This window comes from Peromyscus californicus, unplaced genomic scaffold, assembly GCF_007827085.1.
Source record: "Peromyscus californicus insignis strain IS unplaced genomic scaffold, ASM782708v3 Scaffold_4__1_contigs__length_199733344, whole genome shotgun sequence".
NCBI classification, from domain to species: Eukaryota; Metazoa; Chordata; class Mammalia; order Rodentia; family Cricetidae; genus Peromyscus; species Peromyscus californicus.
The window spans coordinates 174,115,206-174,127,166 of NW_026294562.1; the positions used below are offsets into that span (position 1 = coordinate 174,115,206).

The window sequence follows — 11,961 nt, forward strand, 5'->3', positions numbered from 1 at the left end:
ACCAGAGTTCAGTTTCCAGCATCCATTGGACTGCTCACAGCTAATTGGCTGTGACTCCAGCTATAGAGGACCCCAAGCCTTCCTCTGACTGCCATAGGCACCCATATGCATATGCACATTGATTGCACACACACACACACACACACACAATTTTTTTAAAAAAGGTCGGGCATGGTGGTACACATCTTTAATTCCAGCACTTGAGGGTGGATCTCTGTGAGTTCCAGGCCAGCCTGGTCTACATAATGAGTTCAAGGCAGCTCTGGGCTACATGAGTCCTGTCTTAAAATGAAGAAGGAAGGAGGGAGAAAGATGAATAAGCCTCTCAAAGATGCCTCTTAGGCACTTCCAAGCGGCTCCACCCCATGATCTGGCCCCGTCCACCCTCCCCCTCCTTTTCCAGCCCCGCTCCTTGTCCCTCTGGACCCCGATCCTCCCGGAGAGGGAGAGGGAGGGTAGCACCGCGGGTCCTAGAGAAGGAACGCCATGGCGAGCTCTGGGCTAGTAGCCGTCCTGGAGCGTCATGGCGACCCCTCGCCGCCCCTCGCAGGAACTGAGACGAGCGGAGTTGGTGGAGATTATCGTGGAGACCGAGGCGCAGACGGGAGTCAGCGGTATCAACGTAGCAGGCGGCGGCAAAGAAGGAATCTTCGTCCGCGAGCTGCGCGAGGATTCACCTGCGGCCAGGAGCCTCAGCTTGCAGGAAGGTGGGCGTGGCCTGGAGAGGGCGGGGCGGAGCGGGTCTGCGCGACGGAGTTAAGCTGCCTGGGACAAAACTGGGGGCGTGGCCTGGAGAGGGCGGGGCGGAGCTGATCTGCGGAGGCGGAGTTAGGAATCTGCTTTGGGTGGGGAGCCTGGCGAGGGCGTGACGGGGGTGGGGTGGGGCCTGGTGGCATGGTGGGGACTGGACTGACCTGCGTGGGTGTGGTTAGGTATATGCCCAGAGTCCTGGCGGGGATGCAATTGAAACTGGACCCATTTGCCAGGAGGCGGTGTTAAGGGACTGGGGTGAGGCTTTCCGTGTTCTTTTCCTGAATCCAGCTCCTCAAGCATGCCAGGCAAGGACTCTACCACTGAATGACATCTCTTGACTGTTTAGGGGGCTCGGGAAATTGAGTCAGGGCCTCCTGGAGCCCAGGCCCGCACTGAACTCGCCGTACAGCAATGGATGACTTGACTCCATCTCCCAAAGAGTCAGGATTACAGGCATGCACCACCATGCCCTGCTTTCCAACTCCTTTTTAACTTTTTGAGAGCCTTTCTAAGTTGCCTGGTTGGACTTGAACTTGAAAAATAATTATATTATTTTATTTGTATGGATGGTTTGCCTCCAAGTACGACGGTGTGCCTTGTACCTGCTGTACCTCCGGAGGCCAGAAGAGGGCATGGGATCCCCTGTGAGCGGCCAAGTGGGTGCCAGGACAAAAATGGGTCCTCTGGAAGAGCGCACGCTCACATTTTTCTTTTCTTTTCTTTTTCTTTTTTCTTTTTTTTCCCCAGACATGATTTCTCTGTGTAACAACCCTGGCTATCCTGGAACTCGCTTTGTAGACCAGGCTGGCCTGGAACTCACAGAGATTCACCTGCCCCCGCCTCCTGAGTGTTGGTATTAAAGGCGTGAGCCAGCACTTCTGGAGAGCACTTTTCTTAACCGCTGAGCCTTCTTGCTAGCCTTGAACTTTTGATCCTTCTGCCTCAGCCTCCCGGGTAGCTGGGATGACAGGCCTGAGTGACCATGCCCAGCTGGCACTGTGATTATTTAAGGCCAGTTCATTGCCTGTGTTGGACTCCCAGAACCCTCGTGATATTTTTGTGTCTCCATATTTTCATCTTTAAATGGGAATAATTAGCACTGACCTCATGAGGTTATTATGTAGCTTAAATGAGTCAGGTTTTGAAAACAGCACACAGCTAAGTGTCACACAGTAAGCACTATGTAAGTGCTAATTAATGTGTTATTGGGACAGGGGAAAGGGGTGGGGTTAACTTGAGGTGGAGAGAAGAGCTTAATTAAATAATTAAATCAAAGATGTTTTAAGAAATATGGATAAAGCTGATTTGACATATATTGCACATAATAATTATTCTTTTTAAATTAATTATTTTTAAAATGTATGTGTTTATTTTTGTCATACTGGGGATAGAGCCCAGGGCTTTGGGCTTGCTAGACTAGTGCTCTGTGACTGAACTGTGCTCCCAACCTCTCAGTGGTGGATTCTAGGCAAGTTTTCTACCAATGAAGTACATCCCTGCTCCATAAGAATTATTTACAAAGGGTCTTAGTGCTTTGGCTACAACAGTGAACAAGACCTGAGGAGCTTGCAATATAGTGGGGAGACACTAGTGAGAAGTCAGGGGAAGGGCTCATAAGGACTATGACTTTTGTGGCATAAGCAGAGGAAAGGCAGGGAGGCATTTTGTCGCATAAGCAGAGGAAAGGCAGGGAGGCATTTTTTTTTTTTTCCGGAGCTGAGGACGGAACCCAGGGCCTTGTGCTTGCAAATCCTCAACCCCAAAGAGATGTGTCTTGTCGAGCTGCTCCATTCACAGTAGTCTGTATGAGGCAGTGTCGGGAGCAAGATCAATTACAAGACGGCTCTTCGATGAGCTGCTGAGAGATGGTGGGTGCTCAGGCCACAGGGGGAGTTGTTGGAAGTGAAGAGAACTATTTGGATCCCGGATATTCAGGATCTAAGTGTGGGGTACGATGGAGAGAGAGGCCTCAAAGATATTCCTAGGGATCACTTTTAGGTGAGGCTGTAGCTCAGTGGTAGAGCACTTGGCTAGCATGGATGAGGCCCTAGGTTTCATCTCTAATACTCCCCAGGAGTTTTTTTTTTTTTACCTGAGGATAGAGTAGCCTGCTGATACCTGTTTGGAGAAAGACAAGGTGTGCATAGTTTTTGTTGTTGTTTGTTTTAAAACTCAAGGATAATTTTATTTTCAGACTGGGAGAAAAACACCAAAGCAAGCAAGCTGTAAGTCTTAGCATTTGCTGAGAGGAGGAAGTGGAAGGGAGAATGCCAGGCCTTTTAAGTTAGGGTCCGAGAAAGCAATGGAGGTTAGTAAGTACGCCCGTGGATAAAGGGGTCGGGGAGCCTCAGAGAAAGAGTGAGGAAACGCTGTCGGGGAAAGCATGCCCAGGCCCTGAGAAATATCCAAAAGAAATAGAAATGGAAAAGAAGGAAAAGTCACCTGGCTCTCAAGGGCTGCACGCAGGAAGCTGTGCAAAGGTGGCCTTCACTGTTTGGTTTTATTTTTTATTTTTATTTATTTATTTATTTTTGTTTGTTTGTTTTTAATTTTCCGGAGCTGAGGACTGAACCCAGGGCCTTGTGCTTGCTAGGCAAGCGCTCTACCACTGAGCTAAATCCCCAATCCCTTGGTTTTATTTTTTGAGACAGAGTCTCCCCATGTGATCCAGGCTAGCCTTAGATTCGAGATTCTCCTGCCCCAGCCTCCCAAGGGTTGCTGGGATGACAGGCACGCATGACCGACCACCAGACCCATCAATTTTGGCCCTCTTAAATCGGAGCTGTCTCTTGCCCACCCGGCTGGAGGTGTGGAGGGACAGCTGGACAGACAATCCACCCTACACACCTGCGAATTCTGCATCTAGAAAGTTTAGCCAATCAGAGACTGAAAATATTTGTGGGTGGTGGGGGTGGTGGGGGCGGGGTCATACTGAACACGGCTGCACTTTTCCCTCGTCATTATTCCCTAGACAACACAGCTGAGGGGCTAGAGAAGGGACTCTGAAGTTAAGAGCATTTGCTGGTCACGCAGAGAACCTTGGTTCAGTTCCCAGCACCAACATGGTGGCTGACAACTGTCCCTTACAACTGTTTCCAGGGGGTCTCATGTCCTCCTCTGGCCTCTGTAGCTAGAGTTTTCCTGCCTGGCCCACAGTCAGGACAAATCTCTCTCATCCGCCAGTCCCACAGCCTCTCAGACTTGATCAAGTAAACACAGAGACTTATATTGGTTACAAACTGTATGGCCATGGCAGGCTTCTTGCTAGCTGTTCTTACAGCTTAAATTAATCCATTTCTATTAATCTATACCTTGCCACGTGGCTTGTGGCTTACTGGTACTTTACATCTTCCTTGTCCTGATGGCGGCTGGCAGTGTCTCCTCCACTCAGCCTTCCACTTCCCAGCTCTATTCTCCTCCTTGTCCCGCCTATACTTCCTGCCTGGCCACGGGCCAATCAGTGATTTATTTATTGACCAATCAGCAACACATTTGACATACAGACCATCCCACAGCAGGCCTCTGCATTGTCATACATGGAGGCAAAGTATTTATACACATAAAGTAAGAATGAATAAATCTTTAAAAAACAAAGGAACAACTATTTATATAGCATTTACACTGTATCAGACATAATCTGGAACTGGGCCTGGTGCTGGCCTGTCATCCCAGCAGTGCTTGGGAGTCCAGGGGAAGAGAATCTTGAGTTTATGGTTAGCCTGGACCACGTAGGGAAACTTTGTCTCAAAAAGTAAACAACTGTTTAAGAGTCTGAGGTAGGAGAATGGAAATTCAAAGGTCTGCCCAGGCAACTTAGCAACATCCTATCTCAAAAACAGTGAGGAGAGGACTAGTGCTGTGGCTGAGGGGTAGAGAGCGTGCCTAGAGTCAGCAAGAGCCGAGCGGTGTGGCTCAGTGGAAGAACATTAGTCCGGCATGCATAAGGCCTTGGGTTCAATCTCTAGCACCATTAGTCCTGGATTCAATTTCCCGCACCATTAAAAAACAAAGTTGCCGGGCGGTGGTGGTGCACGCCTTCAATCCCAGCACTGGGGAGGCAGAGCCAGGCGGATCTCTGTGAGTTCGAGGCCAGCCTGGTCTCCAAAGCGAGTTCCAGGAAAGGCGCAAAGCTACACAGAGAAACCCTGTCTCGAAAAACCAAAAAAAAAAAGTTGAGGCCAGAGGGCTGGCTCAGCATCTAAGAGCACTGGTTACTCTTCCAGAGGACCCTGCTTCTCTTCTTTTTTTTCCTTTTTCTTTTGAGACAGGGTTTCTCCGTGTAGCTTTTGTTGCCCTGGAACTCGCTTTGTAGACCAGGTTAGCCTCAGACTCAGAGACCACCTGCCTCTGCCTCCAGAGTGCTGGGATTAAAGGTGTGCGCCACCACGCCTGGCACCTAGAGACGGTTTAAAGTGCAGGGAGAATGTGTATAGGTTTTATGCAAATACTATACCTATTTATATGAGATGTGCATATTCACAGTTTTAATATCTGGGGTAGTTAGTGCTCCAAAAAATTCCCTGAAGAGATTGGGGGACCTTTTATAAGTGTGGAAGAGAGTATTCAAGGATAAAATATAAACTTGGATGTTAGAAGCAGACATCTTTTTTTTTTTCTTCAATACTAGGTTTCTCTGTGTAGTCCTGGATGTAGACCTCTCTCTGTAGACCAAGCTGGCATCCAACTCACAGAGATCCTCCAGCTTCTGCCTCCCAGTGCTGGAATTAAAGCCGTGTATTGCCGCCACCATCACCCAGCTGGAAGCAGACATCTTACAAGCTTTACAAAATTTCCCAACTGGGACACCATAATCCTAGTAGTCAGGAAACTGAGGCAAAAGGATTGATAGTTTGAGGCCAGTCTTGGATTCATAGTGAAAGAGAGATCAAGACCAGCCTGAGCTACACAGAGAAAGCCCAGCTTCAGAAAACAAAAAACGAAAAAACAAGGGCTGGAGAGATAGCTCAGTGGTTAAGACACTGTAGCCAGCAGTTTCCCAGCGCCTTCACTGGGCAGTTTACAACCACCTGTAAATCCATTTCTAGGAGATCTGAAGCTCTCTTCGGGCTTCTGTGGGTACCAGCATACACCCACACCCACACACAAATAAAATAAATATTACAACACACATAGTAAAAAGTGTTACAGGGGCCGCAGAGATGGTTCCGTGGTTAAGAGTGCTTGCTGCACTTCCTGGGGACTGAGTTCAGTTCCCAGCACTCATGTCAGTATGTGATGCCCTCTTTTGGCCTCGGAGAGCACCCACGTAAACAAGGCATACATACACACAGACAATCATTAAATGCAGGAAGATAGCAAGGGTGGCAACACACTTCTTTAATTCCATCGCCTGGGAAGCGGAGACAGTGGATCTCTGCTCATTTGAGGCCAGTGTGCATAGACAAAGAAAATTCAAGGTCCGAATCCTCTGCCAGTGTGCCTTTTGTATGTATGTGTGGTATTGGAGATTGAACCCAGGACATCCTTCATGCTAGGCAAGCATGCTCTATAGGAGAGCTACAGCTCTAGTTCCAACAGTGTGTTTTCATGAGTTCAAGAACATGGGGAAGGAACCATTCACAGAGGGCAAGGAACTGCCATATAGGCTATCAACTTTAGTAATGGCGGCAGATGCCTGTAATCTTAGCACTTGAGGTGGAGGCAGAAGGATCCGGGGTTTAAGATCATCCTCCGCTATATATTGTAAACTGAACTACACAAAACCCCTGTGGATGTTACTTTTTGATTCTGATCTCACAAGGAACCCTCTGAATGATGAGGATGGAATAAGACGGTGGAGAGGCCTGAGTGGACTGGTTCAATCTGGAAAGGGGCGGGGCCAAAACCAATGGAACCTGCTTCGTTCCTAGAGCCCTTACCTTTGAGATTTCCTCTCTCAAGCCAGAGGCCAAGATGAGCAGGGTCAAAATCTGGGCCTGGGCCTCACTGGCTGGCTCCTACGAAGTGGGTGTGCCTCACTGTGGGAGGGGTCAGGAGACACTCACTCTCCGCCCACCTCCCCCTTGCTTGCAGGGGACCAGCTGCTGAGTGCCCGCGTGTTCTTTGAGAACTTCAAGTATGAGGATGCGCTTCGCCTGTTGCAATGCGCCGAGCCCTACAAGGTCTCCTTCTGCCTGAAGCGCACTGTGCCCACGGGGGACCTGGCGCTGCGGCCCGGGACGGTGTCTGGCTTCGAGATGAAGGGCCCGCGGGCCAAAGTGGCCAAGCTGGTACGCGTGCTTAGCCGGGTCCCGGCCCAGGACTGCCCCAGCGACCCGGTCTCTGCGCCGTAAATCCTACTCCCTGACACGGTGGCCCAGTTTGTCCCTTTGTCTTGTCACTAACCCAACACTAATCCGCCCTCTGCCCCTTGTTCTCTGCTCCTAAACTCCACCCCCTGGGAGGAGGATGCGCCTATCAGAAGGAGGCTCACACCCATCCCCACCGAGGGAACCAGGCTGATTAGGATCCATGGAATCCTCCTGGAAGGCCAGATTCTAGCCTCAGGCCTGTTGGGTTACTGAGTGACTCGAGTTTCTTTTCCTTTCTGGGTCCCAGTTTCCCCATCTCTGCAATGAGATTCTAAATACTGTCATTGCCTCCCTGGCGGGAAGTGATAGGCAGGAAGGTGGATGGTGTTTTGGGGGATACATCCCCAGCCTGGTATAATGCTGGGTGGGGTGTTTTTTCTGTCCACTCCCAGCCTCCCACTGTCCCACAGCCTCCTCTCTCCTGCCTTTCTCCTCTCTCCTCAGAACATCCAGAGTCTGTCCCCTGTGAAGAAGAAGAAGATGGTGCCGGGGGCCCTGGGGACCCCTGCAGATTTGGCCCCTGTCGACGTTGAGTTCTCCCTACCCAAGTTCTCCCGACTGCGTCGGGGTCTCAAAATCGAGGCTGCCAAGGGACCTGTCCCAGCTGCCCCAGCCCGTCGTCGTCTCCAGCTGCCCCGGCTACGTGTCCGAGAAGTGGCTGAAGAGGCCCAGGTAGCCCGAATGGCGGCGGCTGCTCCTCCCCCGAGGAAGGCCAAGGCAGAGGCTGAGGTAGCCACAGGAGCTGGGTTCACAGCCCCTCAGATAGAGCTAGTCGGGCCCCGGCTGCCAAGTGCCGAGGTGGGTGTTGCTCAGGTGCCAGCTCCCAAGGGAGCCCCGTCAGCGGAGTCAGCCAGCGGCTTTGCCCTTCACCTGCCAACCCTGGGGTTAGGAGCCCCAGCTGCCCCAGCTGCGGAGCCCCCAGCCATCGGAATCCAGGTTCCACAAGTGGAGCTCCCCACCCTGCCCTCTTTACCCCCTCTTCCCACTCTTCCATGCCTGGACACCCAGGAAGGGGCTGCAGTGGTGAAGGTCCCCACCCTGGATGTGGCAGCACCTTCCGTGGGAGTGGACCTGGCTTTGCCAGGTACAGAGGTGGAGGCCCAGGGAGAGGTACCTGAGGTGGCCCTGAAGATGCCCCGCCTCAGTTTCCCCCGCTTTGGGGTTCGAGGGAAGGAAGCTACTGAAGCCAAGGAGGTCAAGGGAAGCCCTGAGGCCAAAGCAAAGGGTCCCAGACTTCGAATGCCCACCTTTGGGCTTTCTCTCCTGGAGCCCCGGCCCTCTGGCCCTGAAGCTGTCGCTGAGAGCAAGCTGAAGCTCCCCACCCTCAAGATGCCTTCTTTTGGCATTGGTGTGGCTGGGCCTGAGGTCAAGGCACCCAAAGGGCCCGAAGTGAAGCTCCCCAAGGTTCCTGATGTCAAACTCCCAAAAGTGCCTGAGGCAGCCATTCCAGATGTGCGACTCCCCGAGGTACAGCTGCCCAAAATGTCAGAGGTGAAACTTCCAAAGATCCCTGAGATGGCCGTACCCGAGGTTCACCTTCCAGAAGTGCAGCTGCCCAAAGTCCCTGAGATGAAAGTCCCAGAGATGAAGCTCCCGAAGGTGCCTGAGATGGCTGTGCCTGATGTACACCTTCCAGATGTACAGCTCCCAAAAGTTCCCGAAATGAAGCTCCCAGAGATGAAGCTCCCGAAGGTGCCTGAGATGGCTGTGCCTGATGTAAGACTTCCGGAAGTTCAGCTGCCCAAAGTGTCAGAGATGAAGCTCCCAAAGATGCCTGAGATGGCTGTGCCTGATGTACGACTTCCGGAAGTTCAGCTGCCCAAAGTGTCAGAGATGAAGCTCCCTAAGATGCCTGAGATGGCCGTGCCCGATGTTCGACTTCCAGAAGTTCAGCTGCCCAAAGTGTCAGAGATGAAGCTCCCAAAGATGCCTGAGATGGCCGTGCCCGATGTTCGACTTCCAGAAGTTCAGCTGCCCAAAGTGTCAGAGATGAAGCTCCCTAAGATGCCTGAGATGGCCGTGCCCGATGTTCGACTTCCAGAAGTTCAGCTGCCCAAAGTGTCAGAGATGAAAGTGCCTGATGTGAAACTTCCTGAAATGAAACTTCCAGAAATAAAACTCCCCAAAGTGCCTGAGATGGCGGTGCCTGATGTCCACCTCCCCGAGCTGCAGCTGCCCAAAGTGTCAGACATTCAGCTGCCTGAACTTCAAGTGTCACAGGTCCCAGAGGTGCAGCTTCCCAAGGTGCCAGAGATGAAGTTGTCCACGGTTCCTGAGGTTCAGAGAAAAGCGGCAGGGGCGGAACAGGCAGAAGGGACTGAATTTAGTTTCAAGTTGCCCAAGATGACCATGCCCAAGTTGGGGAAGGTGGGCAAGCCCAGTGAGGCAGGTCTTGAGGTTCCAGGTAAACTCATGACACTTCCCTGTTTGCAGCCAGAGGTGGGCAGTGAGGTGGCCCGTGTTGGTGTCCCCTCCCTCTCTCTGCCCTCTGTGGAGCTTGACCTGCCTGGGGCCCTGGGCCTGGAAGGACAAGTCCAAGAAGGCAAAGTGGAGAAGCCAGAGGGCTCCAGGGTAGCAGCAGGTGTTGGAGAGGTGGGTTTCCGGGTGCCCTCTGTGGAGATTGTAACTCCACAGCTGCCCACGGTTGCAGTTGAGAAAGAGCAGCTAGAGATGGTAGAAATGAAAGTCAAACCCACTTCCAAGTTCTCCCTGCCCAAATTTGGACTTTCGGGGCCCAAAGTGGCCAAGGCAGAGGTGGAGAGGCCTGGTCGAGCCACCAAGCTGAAGGTGTCCAAGTTTGCCATCTCACTCCCCAAAGCTCGAGCGGGGACCGAAGCAGAAGCAAAGGTTGCTGGGGAAGCAGGGCTGCTGCCTGCCCTGGACCTGTCCATCCCACAGCTCAGCCTGGATGCTCATCTGCCCTCAGGCAAAGTGGAGGTAGCAGGGGCTGACAGCAAGCCCAAAGGGCCCAGGTTTGCTCTGCCCAAGTTTGGGGTGAAAGGCCGGGACTCTGAGGCTGAAGTACTAATGGCGGGGGAGGCTGAGCTTGAGGGAAAGGGCCGGGGCTGGGATGGGAAGGTGAGGATGCCGAGGCTGAAGATGCCATCTTTTGGGCTGTCCCGAGGGAAGGAAGTAGAAGTGGAGGATGGGCGTGTTAGCCCTGGGGAAAAACTGGAGGCCATAGCTGCACAGCTTAAGATCCCAGAGGTGGAATTGGTCACACCAGGAGCTCAGGAGGCAGTGGGGGTTGCCAGTGGGGTGAGACCATCAGGCCTGCAGGTGTCTAGCACTAAGCAGGTGGTTGCAGAGGGCCAGGAGGGAGTGCTGAGGGTGCCCACACTGGGCATCTCACTGCCCCAGGTAGAACTGGCCAGCTTTCGGGAGGCAGGCGCTGAGATTACAGCCCCTTCTGCAGAGGGTACAGCAGGCTCTGTGATGCCGGAGCTGCCTGGAACCCAGGTGGCAGGAGGTGATCTGTTAGTGGGTGAGGGCATCTTTAAGATGCCCACAGTGACAGTGCCCCAGCTAGAGCTGGATGTGGGGCTGAGCCATGAAGCCCAGGCTGGTGAAGCCGCTAAGAGTGAGGGTGTGTTGAAGCTGACGTTGCCCACGCTAGGAGCAGGAGGCAGAGGAGAGGGTCCTGAGCACCAGGACCCCGGGGCCCAGCGCACCTTCCAGCTCTCATTGCCTGACGTGGAACTCACTTCACCAGTGAGTAGCCACGCTGAGTACAGAGTGGCAGAGGGTGATGGGGATGCCGGACACAAACTCAAGGTTCGGCTGCCCCTGTTTGGTCTGGTGAGGGCTAAGGAAGGATTAGAAGTTGGAGAAAAGGCTAAGAGTCCGAAGCTCAGGCTGCCCAGAGTGGGTTTCAGCCAAAGTGAGTTGGTCTCTGGAGAAGGCTCTCCAAGCCCTGAGGAGGAGGAAGAGGGTGGTGGGGAAGGGGCTTCGGGTCACCGGGGTCGGGTCAGGGTCCGATTACCTCGTGTAGGCTTGGCTTCCCCTTCTAAGGTCTCTAAGGGACAGGAGGGTGAAACAACCTCCAAGTCCCCGGTTGGGGAGAAGTCACCCAAATTCCGCTTTCCCAGGGTGTCGTTAAGCCCCAAGGCCCGGAGTGGGAGTAGGGACCGGGAAGAAGGTGGATTCAGGGTCCGATTGCCCAGTGTGGGGTTTTCAGAAACAGCAGCTCCAGGCTCCACAAGGATTGAGGGAACCCAGGCTGCTGCCATCTGAAGGCCTGGACAGATGTGGATTTCTCTCTTGCCTTCCCACCCACCAGTCCAACTCCCCATTTTGTGTGTAACATTACTAGCACTAATCCTCAGAGGGCTCCACGGTGGGCAACTGACTCAGGCAGGAGCCAGTGGCCGGTGCCACCTCATTAGCAGAAGTGCCTGTATATCACGCCAAGCTTTGTGAATAAAATAATTCAAAAGTTGCCATGTGTCCTGGTTCCTGTGTGTGTGTGAAGGTCTTCTTATTTGTGCTCCCCCACAGGCTTATGCAATGTTAGTTGAGCTCTCCTGGGGGACCCACTGCCCTCTGCAAGTGAACTTTTGTCCATCTTTCCCTTTCCATAAACAAGATGTTATTTTACTTTTGATGTCCTGGGAATTGAGCTTCAAGGTCTTCATGTATACTAGGCAAGTATCCTACCCCAGAACTGCAGCTCCAGCTTTTTAAACAACATTTTTAATTTATTATTTTATGTGTATGTGTGTTTTGCCTGTATATCATATGTATGCCCAGTGCCTGTGGAGGACAGAAACTCCAGACACTTGTGGGCCACCGTGTGGGTGCTGGGAATTGAACCCAGGTCCTCTGGAAGAGCAGCCAGTGCTCCTTACTACTGAGCCATCTCCCCAGACCCCTTTGGCTTTCATTTTCCTCTTTTTGA

At 52.5% G+C, this 11,961-nt stretch overlaps 1 protein-coding gene across 1 annotated transcript; it reads left to right on the plus strand.

Moving 5' to 3' along the window:
- Nucleotides 1-226: 226 nt before the first annotated feature.
- Nucleotides 227-11,650, plus strand: Prx (periaxin). Its single transcript, XM_052763081.1, has 3 exons — nt 227-707; nt 6,787-6,983; nt 7,509-11,650. Exons 1-3 carry the CDS (start codon nt 524-526, stop codon nt 11,295-11,297), a joined length of 4,170 nt encoding a protein of 1,389 aa, XP_052619041.1. The 5' UTR covers nt 227-523; the 3' UTR covers nt 11,298-11,650.
- The last annotated feature ends 311 nt before the right edge of the window (nt 11,651-11,961 follow it).

Excerpts from the sequence above, each read along its gene's own strand:
- Prx (XM_052763081.1), top strand. The coding sequence starts at position 524 with ATGGCGACCCCTCGCCGCCCCTCGCAGGAACTGAGACGAGCGGAGTTG. Across the intron at positions 708-6,786 it reads GAGCCTCAGCTTGCAGGAAG|GGGACCAGCTGCTGAGTGCC; the intron begins GTGGGCGTGGCC and ends CCTTGCTTGCAG. Across the intron at positions 6,984-7,508 it reads GGGCCAAAGTGGCCAAGCTG|AACATCCAGAGTCTGTCCCC; the intron begins GTACGCGTGCTT and ends CTCTCTCCTCAG.